At 43.9% G+C, this 19,502-nt stretch overlaps 1 protein-coding gene across 1 annotated transcript in view; it reads left to right on the plus strand.

Moving 5' to 3' along the window:
• Positions 1-19,502, plus strand: part of csmd3b (CUB and Sushi multiple domains 3b) — a 317,162-nt gene that overhangs the window by 198,843 nt on the left and 98,817 nt on the right. Inside the window, exons 8-10 of the mRNA XM_062410450.1 lie at positions 1,123-1,210; positions 1,740-1,864; positions 12,083-12,204. Of these exons, the coding sequence (XP_062266434.1) occupies positions 1,123-1,210; positions 1,740-1,864; positions 12,083-12,204 (335 nt within the window). The remainder of the gene's footprint in view (positions 1-1,122; positions 1,211-1,739; positions 1,865-12,082; positions 12,205-19,502) is intronic.

The raw sequence follows: 19,502 nt of genomic DNA on the forward strand, positions 1-19,502 counted from the left end.
TGGATCCTCCTCCGAAAACAACACAATAACAACACAAAAAAAAAAAACTTCTTAAATCTATATTGTCCTTTGAAATGGAAAAAAAAGTTTTTTAAAAATTGAAAGCTTTTAAATTGGAAAGGAGTTTTTCGTGCTGTGCATTCTTCCACATACCTGACAGCTATGTGCAGGTTTTTTTTGTGGCTTTCTCTGAGTAGAGTTGAGGCTTTTTTATGCCGTTTTCCCTCCGCGCTCATCCACACGCGCACTGACACACACTGTCCGTTGCTCAAAGTCAACCCAGCAGCTGTGTTTCCCGAAAGTTTTCATAAGTTGCTCAAGAGAGAGACAGCAGAGACTTGGGAAAAAAACGGTTGGGGTTTTTATGAAAATAGAATATTTTAAAGTGTGGTCTGTTATAAGGGAAGCCAATGAAAATGTAGCTGTGGGGGTTCTTTGTATGGAAAAAGGAGACAGGGGTTCAGCCAACCACAAGAAAGTAGGGGAAACAAACAAATACAAAGATGAGGAAAGAATAGAATAAGAAGAGAGGAATAACTTCACGTTCTGTGAACAAGAGTGTTGCAATTAAAGACAGAACAAGAGTAGATCCCGTTAGATGTCTGTTGTGATGCGGCTCTACTCTGTCTCTGTCCTGCCACCATGATGTCTGGAGTGTTACCGTCAAGATTAGCTCTCTGTGAGAATCAAGATCAAATCCCGACCCGCTTGTCCCTCCGTCTCAGCTGTTTCTCCCTCCACCTGTTTCCTGCCGCCTCTAAAGTGATTAGGTGACAAGGCAGGCAGGCTTCCAAGAGTGAAACTAGAAGTAGAGAGGGGGAAGAGTGACGGACAGAGACGGTTTTTGATTCAATCCAAGTTGCATTGAGGTTGAGGTTATTTTGGCTGAGGGGCTTTTACCCTGGCTACTTAATTACCATACATATTTATTTATAGGAAGAAGTTGTTGTCTTTGTCTTTATAAACATATGAAACATGAGGAGTAAAGTATAATGTCATTTCTGTCTTTTCCATGGAAGGTTTTCTTGTTTTTCCTCCTCCTGTCCTGTGCCTTATTCTAACCTGTCTCCCCCACACCCCCCCTCTGTCCCTAACTCCACACCTGTCTGTCTGTCTGTGTAGTAAATGAAGGTGGTGTGAAACAGGCGTCCAACTCCTGCCCTGACCCCGGAGAACCGGAGAACGGGAAACGCCACGGCAGCGACTTCAGGTGCGATTCGCTCTCACAAACATGGCACGATTGCTTTCACCTGCGCATGTGGGAATGTGTGTTTTACAGAACTGTGAATGGAGCTCTGCTGGTTATTCCCAGATTAACGGTTTGTGATTCAGGCTACATCCATGCACATCAACTCTGGCATCCACACTACTCCGGAGACTTAGATAGTTTGGAAACCCCGCTGGCCCCGATTTAGTTTGGAAACTCAACCGCATAAAATGTGTTCTTGATGGGTGGAAATGGAGATGATAATGACGTGTTGAGATTAGACAGGAAACATCCTAAGTGCCATTTAAATCTCCTCTTAAAACATTTTCAGTTTTTACAAATGTTTGACATATTGTGCAGCGTATAACTTGATTTTATTCCCCTCTGTCTTATGAGTCGATTGAGCTTGTTCTGATTGCTGGTCTTGTCATTTCCGTGTTTTCTTTCCGTTATATAATTAAAATCTATTGTTAATATATATATATATGCATATTCCCTTTTTCTTCTTCTGGTTGTCTGACTCCGTGAGTAGCCTTACCAGTGAGGTGCACTTCACCTGCGGAGAAGACTACGTTCTCCAGGGCAGTAAAACTATCAGCTGCCAGAGAGTGGCTGAAGTCTTCGCAGCCTGGAGTGACCACAGACCCGTCTGCAAAGGTAAGAAACTGCTCTCAACGCGCATACAAGCTAGAGACACCACGCAAACACACCCAGCCAACATCCTCAAGCAACACAAACGCACACAGGTACAGAGGGAGGAAGAGTTCATGCATCCTGCTGCTAAATGTTGCCAGTGGATCAATAAATTATATCGACGAGACGTTTTAAACCGTTTAAAAAAATACTTTGCGTTTGTGATGTGCTCTGTGATTTCCCCCCACTTCTCTAAGTGCCCTAATTACCACGTTTCAGACATCGTCCTTCTTTAGCTTTACAGACTGGTTTCACTTTCACATCTGCCACTGCTTTAGTCTCAGACTTACAACACACACACACACACACACACACACACACACACAAACAAACACACAGACACGCACACACCGACCCGAACACACATGCACACGCAGAAGGACTGAGATAGAGAGAGGGCGTCTGTCATGTTAAATGCCAGAGTCGTTTGTCATGTCTCCCTTCACCAGGCCTCAGACTATGGCTGGAGACACATACTTTAACATAAAAAGCATTACTCTTTGTCCGTCTGTGTGTGAGAGTGTGTGAGTGTGAGTGAGGCCAGAGGAATCAGGGAGGCAGAGGAAGGAGGCAGGGAAAAGCTGAAAAATATCACACCTACACGTTCTGCTGAAATTACAGCTTCTCCCAAAGAAAAACTGTGAAAATCCATCACAGCACATTAGCACATGAACACCAGCTCAACTTTGGAACAAGTGAGTAATGCAATGTTTTAGTGAAAATGAATTTACAGTGTTTGGAACATAACTCAGAGACGGAGCTCTTAATTAAACCGTTTCAACCTCAGTGTTTTAATGCTTACTGTAGGAGGAACCTTCAGGAAAAGGTTGATTCCACCCAAACGTGATTTGATGCTTTTACAGTCTGTGTTTCCATCAGCTCTCGTCCACTGTGAGGGTTAAAGTTCAAGTTCATCTCCCAAGAAGCATCCTGGGAATCCTCAGGGACTTGACATGCTGCTCAGGGTTAATGGTCGACAGCCGAGGGTCCCGCTCTCCTGCCCAGTGGTTAGAAGTCACTGGGAGGACACTGGTGTTGCCAGGACAGCGCTGAACCTCATAAGCAGGAAGGACACAACCTGGACAATACAATTAGGATATGACTGTCTCTCGTTTGAGCCCTGATTGGTCCTTGCCAATCAGCCTTATTATCCAACTCATTATTAGAGCTATTATAGCGCTGATAACTTTTGATTGGCTCTTTGAGATTGTCCCTGGCTCTCGGATGTTCATCATCGCTAAATACTTTATAACGAGCAATTAAATATAGCCATTGTCATTAAGCCAATCAAGTCTTGCATTCACCTGCATGTGTCATCGCCAACGGGTGATTTCTAATGATATTACATCCACTGATGTTGTCCCCCGGAGCAGCCAATGGTTGAAAAGAATGACCTCTATGGCTGAAAAATAGTGTCATTAGTCCCCAGTGAGTAGGAAGTAGGAGGGAAAACGTGTGTGGGCGACTTTCTCACAGCCATCGTGAAGTATGAGTCATAGGTGAGCAGTGTTAAACTCGTTTGAACTTAAAAAAGACAGAAAACACCTTTTCCCATCAACCTTATAATAAGTCATGACCCCGTTCGGACCTGGTGTTTAAATCCGTCCTGGGTGATCTGATCACTCGGACAATTCTCAGTGGCCATCACACGTCGATTGATACTTTACTTAAATTGGTTTTAAATTGGTAGAATCTTTCTTCATAGCTTAGCTGAGCATTCAGTCTCTCTCCCACTAAAAACCACTGTCATTGAACACATCTGTAAACTCAAACTGGGTAGAAACAACATAATTTGGTCTCCGCGAACACAAATGTCAGTGGAGATCTTTTTGATTACAGAGCGAAGAAGTGAGTTCTGATAACAAGTGGTCACAGGGTAAACGTTCAGAGAGCGTTTTAATACCAGGTGTGAACAGACAATCTTTATGCTGACCCCTTGTGATCGGATCCCTCAGGACAGATGTTGATATCAGGCTCTTTTCATTCTAAGCATTTCAGAATAAAACTGAGATAAACTGAGTTTTTGCTTTGATGTGTAGGAACATCTAGTCATATTCAATGTTCAAAGGTTATGACTTAAAGCCCAAACATGAGGTTTAACCATGAGACTTATGAATGTACATAGTCTATAAAATACAATCATATTGTTGAAACAGAAAACACCACTTCTGTTCACTACTCATGCAGGTATTGCTCTCAGTCATTGTTATTCAGTGTATCACTTTTTTCCTTTGGTGAAATAGAAACACCTGCTCCCCCCCCCCCCCCCCCCCCCAAAAAAAAATCCCATAAATCCCACAACAGCCGTGTGGAGGTTGTTTGAAGGACAAGACACATGTGACACTGGAAATCCTGTTTCTGACAAACAACGCCGAGACTTTATTTGAGCTGTATGCCGGACTCACTCCAAATATAAAAAAAAATGAAATTGAAAAGAAAAACATTGCAAATATACATTTAAAGCTGGGAAGTGGTTGTTTTGGTGGCGGTGGCTCAGCAGAAACACAGAGTACAGAGACTACTCCTCTATTTTTAAACCTAGTCACAAAATCCAGTTTTTCTCTTAGGGATAAAAAGCCAATATTGAAATAGTGAAAAAGGAAAATCCCCCTGAGGCAAGAGAGAAGGGCCAGTCTGATGCTAATAGGCTGTGAGTAGAATCAACTTTGCTCTTGGTCTGTGGATCCTATCATTCATTATAAGTTTCATTTTTCTACCAGTCAGCAAGCAGGGTCTAATGTTATCAGCATGTAGGCATCCGATCGAGATGTGCAGAGATTTTCTGATACGTCAGGCTCCATAACACAGAATGAAGGTTCGTGTGCGATCCATGCATATTTGCACTTTAAGTCAAAAGTGGTGCTTGGCAAACACAGCACATTCTCAAAGGGGAGCTGGAGCAGGCTTTCATTGTTAGTGGGGGGGCCGTGGACTCGGCAGGCGGTGGCGACGGTGGGCTTCAGTCATGGCCACTCATCTCATCTTCTGAATAAGCTGCTTCTGGCCTCGAAGAAAGAACAATGATTATAGAAATGCTTCCAAAACCTCATTAGATTCTATAATTTGAATACACAAAGACATTGACTATCCAGTTCACGCTAATTCTGAGGGACGTGTCCGTCAGTTAAGCCACATTAAGTTGTAAGACCACAAAAGATCTCAGGTTGTACTGTACTGCTCATCGAAGGGCGTTCAAATAGAACCTGTGAGGCTTTCCAATAGAAAAACACAAAAGGCTGAGTGCCTATTTTTTTTTTATGTTTGAAGAGCTGGTGGAAATGCCAGTGTAATTTAATTCCGGAATGTGTAGGCCAACACACACAAAAAGTGCTGAATCTGCACAAACACAAAGTGATCCGCACCGCTCCGTCCACTTTGGCACCAGCGAGCTTAGTTAGGACCATGAAATTAACCAAACAGAAAAAAAAAGTGAGCACTTGATCCCAGTGAACATAAATAACATTTTTGGAAGGAGTTCAACAGGTAAACCAGAGCGGAGGAGCCTAGCAGCCATGACAGTGTGTGATTACTACATTTGATCTTCAGTGAGAGCACGCCGTGTTCTCTCAAGTACAGTGTCCTTATTTAGCCCACTTAGTTTCATCCTGTTGAACCAAAGTGGAATGAGACGCAGGCAGTTTCCGGCTGAACACAATTCAGATTTGACCTTTACATCCAGACCAGCCAATAGCTAAATAGGAAACTCATGAATAACATTGAGAGAGGCAATCTGTCAGGAAGCATCAAGCCAGCCGACTTATTAAAGGGTCACTTCTGTCAAAACACTTAAACGCAGCTAAACGTGTCTTTTTGAACATCAGTGGGAAAATTAACTGGAGGATTTTTTTATAAGAACAGCAGAGCAATAGAAAGAGAGAGATACTTAAAAATGAATGTCAGGGAGAGTGACAGAGTGGTAATCGCTTCCCTGTACATTAAAAGGATTAAACAACTTTATAATATTAAACAACACAATCAAACGACAGTGTCCTTCTATGCACTTCCACTAGCACTGAGACGCACACAAATACACACACACACACACACACACACACACACACACATTCACAACACACACTGAGAAAGAGAGCCCATGTGGCACCTTGATTAATGGACAGATGGCAAGGCCACTGAGCCAACTCTCTATCTCTCTGTCTCTCTGTCACTCTCTCTCTCTCTCTCTCTCTCTCTCTGTCCCTCTCTATGCTCGTGTGTGTGTGTGTGTGTGGGAAGTTCAGTTCATCTGCTAACAGAGGTTGTGATGTGTCAGCCTGATGCACACACACTCACTAACAAACAAAGACACACGTGTTGATTTAAAAAAAAATAAACAATGAGAAAGACTGGACAGGAACTTGACCCTCAATGACTGTCTCTCAAAATGTGATTGTGTGTTTGCGTGTGTGTCTGTGTCTGTGTACGTGCATGTGCAGGGGTTGTGTGTGTGTGTGTGTGTTTGTACCCATTAAAGTTCGAACCAGAGCGAGGGCCATCAGAACGCTGTGTGCCAGCTTAATGATGTCATCAATCATCCTCTTCGTCCATTGGTCAATCTGTCTGCTCTACAAACAGCCTGTTCGGACTTCCTGCAGAACCAAATCAAAAACATGATCTAAGCCTCAGGGCGATCATATTAACTTCAGATAAAGTTTCCACCCAAAATATTACAGATCTGTTTATTTTTCACAAATTTAGATTTTTCATGCAAAGTCAAATTTGCTGGTCTAGTTCATACCATGAATTTAAAAGTATAAACCACACATTGAGGAACCTGTGCTTAAAAGTGATCATGAACCCAGAAGATAGAAAGAGAGAAAGTACCCTCCAGCACTTTCTGTCAATATCAGGATTTGAGGATTTGATTTGAATTTAGTTGTCAAATTGGTTAGACACCATTTTTTTTATGTTACTTTAAAGAGAACTTTCCCTTTATGAGGATTGTTCTTCCTTTTTTAATTTACTTTAACAAAGAAGTTTTTTTATAACGGAGAAATAACCTTCTTGAGCGCTTAACCGTTCTTTAATAACCACACTGTTCTTCGCTCGTGGGCATTTTGGGATGTAGTTGTAGATTATGCAGAGTGACACAACCATCTTTCAGACGTGCACTGATAATCTCCTGACATTCAGACTTTGTGCAGAGCTTCACCGACCGGCCTCCTATTTAAAACTCTGAGCAATGTCTGAATGAGCTCATGTGAGAAAGCAGCAGGAGATGATCCACAGGACTCATCGTAAGTGAGTGTGTGTGTGTGTGTGTGTGTGTGTGTGTGTGTGTGTGTGTGTGTGTGTGTGTTGATGATGTTTCTAACACATGACATAGGGGGAGAAAAAAATAACAAAAACCCAATATAAACACCTCTGGATGACAAAGTGGTGTAATTCACGTAGAAGACAACAACAAAGATGTGGCTGTCGATTTGAACGTGCTCTAAACTAATTACGTGATCTCCACACCAGAATTTGTACATTAGCTCCTGCATTCTGCATCACCTCACCTGAACCCTCAAGTGTTCAAGTGTGAAATACAAACTCAGGATACGTCCTATGGATTCATGTCTAGAAATGGTTATAGTATTTAATAATCTACTTTGCTAGATAACTCAAAACCGTTGGAATGGAATAGATAGTTGACTAAATCTTGATATCATGCAAAGTAGGCATCAGGTCCAAGAAAAACATTGCCGCTCCAGTTTCCAAGCCCATAAACACGTATGATTCCATTGTTTTTTTCCCTATTGTGTGTTATCCACCAAACCAGACAGTTCACATCATGGTCTCTGTCTGGTTGGGAACATGTACTGGCTAACTGTCCTTGGTATGCTTCAGCAGCCACGACTGTACGGATGAGTGACCGTGAGCCTTCCGCCGGAGGGTGGGTGGCTCACTAGCCACAAAGGCCGTCCTGCTGAGGAGGCACCAGCAGAGTTATGGACTCTGCGTCTCGGGCAGATATCAGATTGAAGGAGACCCTTATGAGTTTACGCTATGCTAGAGCGGAGAACAGAGTCCAAACACAGTGGAGCCGAAACAGCGATAAAAATTCATGCTCGAAAACATTTCTCAAAGAAACCTTCTCCGTACTTATGGGGCGTGTCAGTTATGCTCTGGAGCCATAAAACAAAACTTTGGAGAACAGCGAGCAAGGGCATTGGAGCTGCAGCTACAGGATTTGGCAAAGTGATCCTTGCCTGGAACATCATTTAATTTTGGGCCGCCTCCCAATGGTTTATGTGGGTAAGCGTGTTTGAGTGAATGCGATAGAGAGAAAGTGCGAATCCTGTGGGAATCGAGTTGATCGGAATATATAAACTCCAAAGAGGGTATGTTGTCGCACACATACGCACACACACACTCACACACTATCTCTCTCTCTCTCTGTAGCCCCGGCCTAACGTGTTGAACTTGCTCATGATTCTAACAATATGCTTTTAGTACCAGATAGACCTCATCAAGCTTTTTCAATTTAATCTTGTATTCATTATCACCTCAATCATTAGTGTGGCCTGCTTTGGCTCGGAACCCTCTATACTGTGCCAGTGTAAATAACGATGAGGAGGAGACACAGTGTTGCACAGAGTGACAGATGGGCTGTCGGAGAGCGGGAGACAATCGTGATGGAAAGACAAGTTGCATCACAAGTAAATCTGCGAACGGTCTTTTTACCCCTCGATAGCGTGTGAATCAGGCAAGGTGCGACACTTCTGGCGTCTTGTGGCCCGGTCAAATTCGTTTTGTCAAACACGCGGTGCTCTAGGAGAGATGTAATCTGGATTTGGACCTAATGTCGCCATTGTGGTAAATGGAAAATATGGCAGAAATTGCTCAAAACAATTTCAGGCTGCCTTTGGCACCTTTTGGTTGATGTGGGATATGGCAAAGGCTCACTCACCGCCCAGATCTGGCAAACAGGAGCGGCCATCAGTCCATTCAGGATGTGTGCCGGATGACACTGTTTGGTGCAAGCCGAATCTGGGCCAAAACAATTGAATTGATGAATGATTTTCATGCCTTTGTGTCAAACATACAGGGGATTATTACCAAGCTCTATACAGCTCTTTCACTCACGGGTTTATTTATGTATTTATTTACTTGGCCGGCCAACTCTGTTGTCTCCGACCACACAGGAAACAGCCTTTTTTTTGGCAAAGGGCTCCGACTACCTGCCCAGGGCAAGATGGCTGAAAAGAAAGAAGTTATCGACTAGCTTGTGAACCTAGAGCGAAGCATTTAGTCACTAAAGACCCATGAGGCATCGACGGAGACAGAAACAGAGCTCGTAGAGGATTCAAAAGATTGACTCAAGGTACATCGAGGCAACCAGACACATGACAGCAAATTAATGTTAATTACTGTGTGTCTGTGGGATGTAGTAAATGAGTCATTGTTTGACGACAGCATATTCATCATGGCTTCTTTATGAGATGATAATGTTTTAACGTTATTCATAGAGCTTGTTGATTGTTGAGCTGACATCAATGACAAAAATATTAAATTAACGATGATTTAGGTACCGGCAGTGAAATGTCACCAGAGCTTTAAAAGTGGAAATTTGCAATTATGCAGAGACATGTAGTGTTATAATAAAGATTAGAATTTGTAATAAATGGATCTAAGAATAAAAAAGTACAAAGGACAGAGAGAGAAGGATTGAGATGTGAATCATGAACTACAGACAATGGCTGACAGAGGCACAGAGGGACGGTGGGCCTGAGAGGCGCTGAGAGAGAAAGATGGAGCGAGAGACGGACGGACGGGCCCGAGAGACGGATGGAGTTTAATATAAATTATGGGATGTTAGCTCCTCCGGTAATTCTGGTGATAACTCTCCCCGCACTATCGCTATAGCAACACCAATGCCCGTGCTGCTGTTGGCGCGGCGATGGGGCCGGCCATTCGTTCAGGGCACGCTGATTGAGCTGTCAACGTACACACCCGCACGCACACACACACACACACACACACACACACACACACACACACGCTGTTGCCAAGATGATGCACACACGCTCTTTTTGAGACATGCAAATAAATCACCACTGATGTGCAACTCAAGCACACACACACACTTCATCTTTGTGTGTCTATCCTTGTATGAATTGCTGTGAGTTTAACACAAGAGAAGGTCATTGGATGATATATAAAAAATTAGAGATGCAGGAATCAAATATGTTCATTCAAAGGGGGGGGGGGTGGACAGGGAACAACAGCCAGAGGAGACATACTGTGTCCCTAAGGTGTCTTGTTCTGACACTTTCTCACAGCACCTCACAGTTATGCCCCATTATGCACACAACGAAACACACAAACATGATTCGCTTACTTGTCCCTTACCTTTATTCTGACGTTTGTGTGTGTGACAGGTGGTGCATGTATTTCCAGGAATATGTTTGGATGCACAATCCCTCGTGTCCTCTTTTGTAGTTGCACACATGACACTGATAATGGCGTGCGTGTGCAAGCGTGTTTGTGTCTTCGTCATGCGGTGCGTGTCGCTCTGTGTGTGACTGAATGTGCACGTTGCTTGAAACGGCGCCGTGAAAGCGTTCATGCTCATGTGCTTGTGTGTTTGTGTGTGTTAACTGTACGTGTTCCTTGGCCCTGCCACTGAACAAACTAATTAAGGAACAAACGCTGCCTCAAATCAACCAGAAAATTACCTCCCGACTCTTAGCAGGACGACCCAAGGACAGACGAGCAGGTTTCTCTATCACATCCAGTCAGTGCACACGGCCTAATAAAGGCTTAGTTGGTTTATCGAACAACTAGCATGTGTCGTTTTCAACACCCCGCCGAGTGTAATTTCAGTATTCGTGTTTGGCTTTCCAGCACAAGTGTTGACATACAGTATTAATCTCCGGTGGTTTCCTGTAGAGAATCTCCACTCAAAACATGTTGTCGTACATGCAGACAATTGTTCTCTAACTCTGCTGTGGTACTAAGCCGCCAGAAATCATGAGATATGCCATTTCACAAACAGAAGGGCAAATCTCTGAAGAGTAACCTCGGGAGCAGGGCCACGCTGCCACCACACCTCCAATCACCTGCCCAACCTAAATGGTCAACCCATCCCGCTCTGTTTGTGTCAGTTTCTTATAATCACACCCTCCACACTCACACACACACACAAACACACACACACACATAGTAGTAGTATATAATAGTTGTGCTAAGATGTGTGTGTGTGTGAGTAGCGCAACAACTACGCTGCAGAAAAGCTAGTAGCGTTGTAGTTTATATGCTGCTGTTGAGTGCATTTTGGTTTCTTGTCCCGATGATGCATGAGATGGAACAGCCACACTCAGTCTCTTTCTGCCCTGACAACAGTGCCTCCTCCCAGATAATCTCAAGCCCTTCTCTCAACGTCCGTCCAGTTCTCCTGAACATCCCATATATCAATTCCCGTTCAAACCTTTGAGTCAGTTGGGATGTGGTTCATACACTGCAATAGGAGAGCTGATGTATGTCTGCTAGGTTTCAGAGTTTTTCCCTTTTAAAACACAAGTGTCAACATTTCATAACTTGTATTTCCTACGGACGTGCACCAGTGTACGGATCATGAATTACATGGTTTCTAGCCTGGTGAACAAACTGATGCAGTGGGAGGAAGGTGACAAATTTGAAACTGTGAAAGTGTGTTGTAGAGAAAAGTTCAGCAAGGATTCAAGTCTTAGTTTCAGACATACAAAACCTATTTTATCAGATATTTACCTTTCTATGTCCAGCTTAAGCTTGTTTTCCCAGTTTTTGAACATGATATTTATCCCATAGTGTGGATTGTTGCGCCTCTTGTAAAGATGAAATGTAATTAGTACCCAGCCGGTCGACAGAACTTGACTCTCAATAGATTCTGAGAGTAAAGAGCTGGTGAGCGTCTTTATCAGTCAATGCTGTAACGCAGGCTGATCCTGTGGTATTTCAAAGCCAATAGCTTCCAATTAAATGCTTCTGTCCAGGGGAATGTGCTGACAGTATCAATATCATATATCTGACCTTCTGTTCCTCTTTCCTCTCCTCCTCTCTTCTTTTCTCGTTGTTTTGCAGCTCTCAGCCTCACTTTAGTGTCACTGTTAATTGTCGCGCTGTGACTCGACTGAGCACAATTGCTGTTGCTAATGCTTCCGCTAATTCCACAGCCGCTGCCTCAACAATGACCTGATTTCTTCTTCTCTCCGTTCTCAGTGAAGACGTGCGGCAGCAATCTTCAAGGTCCTTCAGGAACATTTACGTCTCCAAACTTCCCGATTCAATACGAGAGCAACGCGCAGTGTGTGTGGATCATCACCGCCTCAAATCCCAACAAGGTAAATCTCATCCTCTCTCCCTGTCGTCTCTTTGTCTCCGCCTGTCAAACAAACTCAAATTCAAACTGTTTGGAATTTAAATGCAATAAGAACATTTAAACCATTTATCAACTGAAAGCAACCCGTCGTCAAGTTGCACTCTGCAGAGATACAGAGGCGGAATTCAAAGAAGTAGGGAGTGAAGGTAAAGTTCCTGAACGAGCTCCCACAGTTTGCTCCCTGAATTTCATGCATTCAATCTATTTGAATTGAACAGAGCACTTTGTCTACAGAGTCAATTCGACCACATTTTTACATCACCGAAATGTGTTCAGTGTCGGGTCCTACCGCAAATGATATGCTAGTCAGGGCACATCAGCCTCTAATTCTACGTGATTGGTTAATCCCGTCCGAGGAGCAGAACGATAGGCTGGAGGTCAGTCAGACGGCTGCGATTGGTCGCTTCACGTCCCAGGAGAGATCTGATTGGTATTCAGGCGACGCATCCTTGTTCCTTTCAGGGTCACCGTGGTGACCGCTCTGTCGTCAATGGCAACACCTGCGTCAGCACCGCAGGAGCTCACATGCACATATGAGCAGAGTTGCATTGCACACAGCAACCATTCACACCCGAGTGCTGAAATGCACACCGGGGCTGTTTTTCTTATCCAGACACACACACACACACACACACACACACACACACACACACACACACACACACACACACTTACTTTAACCATTTGACTAACCCTAACTCTTACTCTAACCTTAAAAAACTTCTTCAACATAAATTTGATGATTTATGTCTAAGTCGACTTGCTCTTTGTCCCCATAAGGCAAAACTGGTCCCCATAACGTAACTGCGTCAACAAAATTAGGTCCCCACAGTGATAGCTGGACCACAATTCTCTCTGTCACTCCCCAAGGCCTCAGGTTTGTGGCCTGGAGCATTACATTCTGCTTTGAAGGCTACATTGTGTATGTGACTGCTGAAGGCTGCAGTGCTAATGTCCGTATGCTCTCTCTGGTGTGTGTCTGTCTGCCTGTGTGTGTGGGTGTGTGTGTGTGTGTGTTCATTCATGCGTGATGTGTGTAAGAATTTGAAAATGAATGTGCCTGTATTATGAATGATTATGACCCAAACACGTTGTAAATGACGACCAGATCAAGTCGTTTTTTCATGCCTTACAGACACCTTATTATATATTGTAATTTTTGGTACTTTATGGCGTACGTCATGCACCACTGAATCGCACTGGATCACTTCCATGTATTTTATCAATACATCACATATATGTACAACAATGCGCTGGTCTGAATTATATACATGTCATGAACACCACTGCATGGCACAGTCATGGCACTACATCAAACCAGAGTTCTTCATGGGTCGCTGAATCTGTACCTGACCTGAAGTGTGCGAACATCTACTTAGAAACACATAGTTAGCTCTGCTAAGGAGGATATGTTTCAACTACTGTGAATTGCTTTTGTTTGTTTGTTTGTTTGTTAGCAAGATAACACCAAAGCAACCGAAAGGATTTCAATAAAATTTGGTGCAGGGATGCGGTATGGGTCGGGGAAGAACCCTGTGATAGTTGTTGGGTTCAGTCAAAAATTGTCAGGGATATTTGTCCCTTAGATATCAACAACAGAACTGACTTGGAATGGCCAGGACTACTTTAACATATCTACAAACATATCTGACTTGCATATTTAAAAAAATTGGAGCATTAAAACTTAAAAATTCAACTTATAGAAACTTTGAGTGACATCGGTGTGGAAGCTTACTCATATAACACTCCCTTCAAAGAGCTAGATGAAGATACAAAGCAAGAGAAAAGGATGAAGAGTGACAAATCCTTTCATTTGACTAAACCATCTCCCATCATCTCTCCAATGTCTTGGCAAGTTGTTGTGCTCATGCAGGACACCTGTGAAGAGCATTCATAAGAGCTTAATCCTAAAGAAAATCAACCTCGATATGTAAAGCTTCATCTCGCTCATGGATTAGCATCTTTGCTACAGTCGGACTTGTCTGGTTGCCATCAGATGAGTGCCACTGCTCGCTGGTGGATTAAACAAAGATGCTTTTACGCCTGTGACGACAAAGGCATTAATCAATCAATCTGAACGTGGCGTCTTATGAGTTTTGTTTAGGCTAAAATTAATAAATCGACAAGATGTATGTGTTAATGGAGGAAAATTACTAGAGGCCTATTTTACGTTTCTTCCAGAAGAGCTTAATCAAAGTGAATACCATACATTTTAGTAGATACCCGGCACTCAGTAGGGGGCATGTCTCCGCCAAAGCTGAACATCCTACGCATGATCATGTGAAAAGTTAATAAGCATTCCTAGATCCTCCTCCTAATCTGTTCCACGCCAAAGAGTAGTAGGTTCATCCCAGATCAAGGTATCAGCTCTCCACCAATTCTGGTGGAAATCGTTTTTTTAGTTTTTATATCACCATGCTATAAAATAAACAAACAAACTAGAAGGTACACCTCTACCAAGGCCCAACAGCCCTCCTATGAAATGGTGAAAAACACCCTGTCTTACAAAAAAACTCACAGGCTGATGTTGGGCAGGTGGCGGGGGGAAATCAACATTGGGGGAACTGGCAGTTAACAACAGGGGGGGGGGGCTTGAACAGAACGGGAGCGCTGGCAGTAGAAAGCTGTCCTCTATTAAGAGGCTGATTAGGGAATGAGGGGCTAGTGTAGCCGGCAGGTGAGTGGTCAGTTGAGCCCCTGAGGAGAGGCACAACACAGAGAGAGAGGGATAGTCGGAGGGGGAAGACGGAGGAGAGGGCGATGGTGCAACAACATCACATTCAGGCTAAGAGAATAGTCCCACATGATCCTCTCCCTCTCCCACCAGCAGAACGGCTCGTTCTGTTTTTCATTTCTCGTGCACGTCTCTCACTATTTCATCCTCTGCCCCTTTCTCCTATTCCTCATGTCTCATCGTTCTTTTACTCTTCATTTTCATTTCAAACCACGCAGGCCCTACTTCCCTCGCCCGATCCCAGAGGCTCTGTCCGCAGAATAACCCAGATTTTTCGTTAAAGAGTTCGGCCCCCAAAAAATAGAGAATACAGAGAGGAGGAGGAGGGGGAGGAGGAGGAGGAGACACTCGATATTAAGTTTTTACTGTTTCACACTCTCTCCATCGCACCTTTCGTAAAACACATATTTCTCACCATCTCCTCCTCATACTCTGAGAGTAAAGAGATACTGGCTCTCTATTCCTCAGCGTCTCTTCTCTTTGTCTCTGACTGTCACTGCCTCATTCGCTCCATCCTTCTTCTCCTCCCTCTGCCCCTCCTCGTGCTCCTTCCCTCTCAGGTTAAGTGTTAATGGAGTTCTGTTGCTCTGTGATGTTATTGCTTCATTTGCTTTTGGCAGAATGAGCCTTTAGTGCCAATTCATTTTGTCCTGTTTTCATTTAACCTTGGGCAAGGCAGGACAGAATGGTGATTACTCTTCTCTTCTCTTCTCTTCTCTTCTCTTCTCTTCTCTTCTCTTCTCTTCTCTTCTCTTCTCTTCTCTTCTTCTTCTTCTCTTCTTCTTCTTCTCTTCTCTTCCCTCTTCTCTTAATGGCCACTTCATTTCAACTATATGTGTTAAGCTGTAGTCGATTGCACATTAGCATATCTAAAATGCTCTGTTATATAAATTGCTTGCGATCACTTTATACACATTTGCACAAGACAAAGAATACTGCAGTGGGGCAGTGACGAGCACAGAGGCGGTGCTATACAATAGCATTCAGAGAGAAAGGAAAGTTTTGGATTCCGTTGTTCTAATTTGCATGCATTGAATTAAGTGATACCCTGCAGGCCAAGAAAGATCAGATGTACACAATGAAGCCACGAGGCAGAAATCACAAGACCAAGAAAATCACCGCGCAGGCAGTGACTTTTTCTCGCAGTTCTTCCCCCTCGCCTTCAGTAAAACGGTTGAGCTTCTGCATCTTCCTGACAGGATGAACAGCGTAGCACTTTCTTTACGGCTCAAGTTAAAAAATATTAAGCATTGTGCAAAAGAGGAATGGGATTCAGATGCCTTCTTCAGCAAAGTAGTTGCATAGCAACAGTAAGAGTCGTGCATATAGCCTTTCCCACAGGTTGCCGTTCAGAGTCGTGTCTAAAAAAGAAGCCGTCTGGTGGATCCAGCTCAATGAAACACAAGTGAGGAGAAAAACACTAAGTTGCAACAGACTCGAGCCATCAGTCTTCATCAGCTGACGCCTCGGCTCTTCACACAGCCGAGGCGGGAGCATGTTCGAGGGGAGTGAGCAAGTGGCAAGAGGGTTGACTGTGATGCTGTCACAGACGATGTGTTATTCCCCGTGCCCGCCTGTGGCCGCTTTACATCACCACCACCAGGTGTTTCACATTCTCCTACCGCCACCGTATCTGCCAGCCGTCCCTCGATCTTATTATAGTGCGGGACAGGGAGGAGCCTCCCCCACCGCCCTGTCCCCGCGACAACCTAAAGGAAGTCTTTTATCAAGCAGAAATCCAATTCTGTCGCCTCATTGGCTAGAAGCCATAGATGGATGCAAGGAAGGAATGCAGCAGCCAATTAGAAAGAGAGAAACGAAGGGTGACAGCGAGAGGGAGAGAAAGATGGAGCGATGCAGGATGTAGGGAGAGAGAGAGAGAGAGATAGAGGGAGAGATGGCGGGCGAGAGAGAGAGGGGGGAAGAGAGAGGGGGGAGATAGATTGATGTGTGCATGAACACCAACCAATTAGAGGAGAGGAGAAATATGTAGAGTGTTCGGTTTCATCTATCACCCACCCACACACACACACACACACACACACACACACACACACACACAGACACAAACACACACAGACACACTCAACTATTCACAAATGTATGCATGCATTACACAAATATAGTCAAATAAAACACACATACACACATGAGTTTTAAAACTAAACTGAGTGCAGCGTTCACATTTACACACACACACGCATGCATGTGCTCAGTGTAATGCAGCCATGTCTGTGTTTAATGCTGTGTAAACTGTGCTGATGTGGCATTAGGGTGTTCTGTAAAGGACGTGCACTGGACCTGGTTCCCATCACACAGACCCTCTCTGTCTTTATGAACTGCATGGTCAAACAGGGCTGGTCTGTTTCCTGCCAAGCAAGCAGAGTGGCATCGGATTGGTCGCTATTACCCGGCTAACCAACCCGCTGACAGCCATAACTTCCCAGCGTTTTACATCACCTGCTGTTTCCTCAATGACCGTTCTGCTTCCATTATATTTATTTAGAGTCTTTTGATGCCTTCATTTGCCTTAACCTGTTTTTCCTGAGCTCATTTTTCTTTTTTAAAGCACAGTAGAGTTGCAGCAGCCCACTGCCGGTTCAAATTAAAGCAGAAAATAGAGTTTGAGCTTCTAGAAAAGGCTAAATTTCTCTTTTCAGACCCAAATGAATTGTAACTGTTGTAAAGCAGAGCACTCACTCACCACTGTGGCTTAATATAAACCTTTCAATATCCTCCTCTAGTGAAACATTGTTGAAATGTATTCAGTGAATGCTCAGCTGCTTTAAAATTGAAACAGCTTTACGCCTGACTTGAACCATATGTCCATACTGATAAACTCCAAAGGCTGCATTCAGATAATGGGTCAACTGACTTCACTTTTAAACATGTTTCCATCAGCAGGGAGCATCTTCTCTACTGGTGCTTTATTAGAAGCATCGCCCGTGAGGCTAAACCCCCACAGAAACCAGCTCTTTAAACCTCGAGCGCGTGAATTCTGCTATTTCGAAGATAATCTGTTCTCCGAGTTTATGCATTATTTGCTGTGGCTGCGGAATTCCCTCCCGCAGCGAGATAACTCCGGACGTGAGCTTTGGAAACATATATTTAGGAAAATGTTGCTGCCACGCGGAATGAAAGACGCTCTTCAATGAAACAACGTTGTGTGATAACGAAAAATCTCTCCCGATCATCTGAGCTTGCTTTTCGATGACACAGTACTCGTAAAAGAACAGCCATCACACACACCGGTGTACATTATTTACTGTCAGACCTGCAGTCCCATTGAAAGCCTGCATCGGGCGCAAAGGAATAATAAGATAAGTGTGAAAATGGTGACTGTGTAATCACAGAAATAGACACATTAATCTCCATCAAGCCGTGCCCGCCTGAGTAGGTGTGTTTCCCTGCGTGTGCCTGAGTGCCGGTGTGCGTGTGTGTGCTTCCCAGTGAGAGTTTATCAGGTCTGTAGGTAATGCTTTAATCCAATCTGCTGCCTTACACGCCGATAAGGCTGAGTCAGCATTTTGAGTAAGAGGCAGATCACTGCTTCTTATCTGAAGCGGCCAGTTTAACCCCTTCCAGTTCACATCAGGGGATGACGGTGTCAGTGCTTTACATGTTGCTTTACTAATCTCATGTAGAGTTAATTAAAGGGTTAGTCTGCCTCTGTGGCCACCTGGGAAGATGTTGATCCTACAAGTAAAATAAATAGAAGTTAACCTTCACGAACAAAAACAAATCTGGGAACACTGACAACATCTTATATTATTGTTGAAGATATCATTGCGTCCTCTTAACCAATAGCAATAAATAAAGTTTTGTTGTAAAATATATAAATATGGCGACGCCTGCGAGCTAGTTCTGGCAGGCAACTCGAGCTGCGCTGCGCCAATCACGTGACATACATCACGTGACATACATCATGTGACATACCTCAATCTCCACAACCAGCTATAATACACACCGACCTTATCAGGTGGTCTATTTAACCAGAGAGACATTTCCCATCAGCCCCTCTTTCTCGCACTGCTGCTGCAGTATTGCTACCTGTTGCTTCAGTCCCTCCACCACCCCAGCATCCACCTGTAGGCCCAGCATCCACCTGTAGGCCCAGCATCCACCTGTAGGCTCCAACGGGGGGTTACAAGTATTTGCTCATCACTCCCATCATTCCTGTGTAATCATATAGGGGAGTGATTAAGTTGGAGCCTAGACGCCAAACACTAAATCTGTTGTAATAAATATATTACATGATCAAACGTGAGTGGTCAAAGGTGGTATTTGGATAATGTACAGAAGCCAAAGGTTATCGATCCATCCAGCTGCACGGTCCAAGACTCACTTAGCAGAAACACAGTCGAGGGATGTGCATTCCGCATGGCCCCCCGAACCGAAAGTGTGTCGTTGTCAAGCGTCTTTGGCTCAGAATATTGGAGTTGAAGACTTTTTTCGAATGAATTTTACTCATCGACACTTTGACGTTGCTCTTGAACTTGATTATGGCAGTTTAGCTGCTGACTATC

The sequence above is a fragment of the Platichthys flesus genome, chromosome 17 (genome assembly GCF_949316205.1).
Source record: "Platichthys flesus chromosome 17, fPlaFle2.1, whole genome shotgun sequence".
Classification (NCBI taxonomy): Eukaryota; Metazoa; Chordata; class Actinopteri; order Pleuronectiformes; family Pleuronectidae; genus Platichthys; species Platichthys flesus.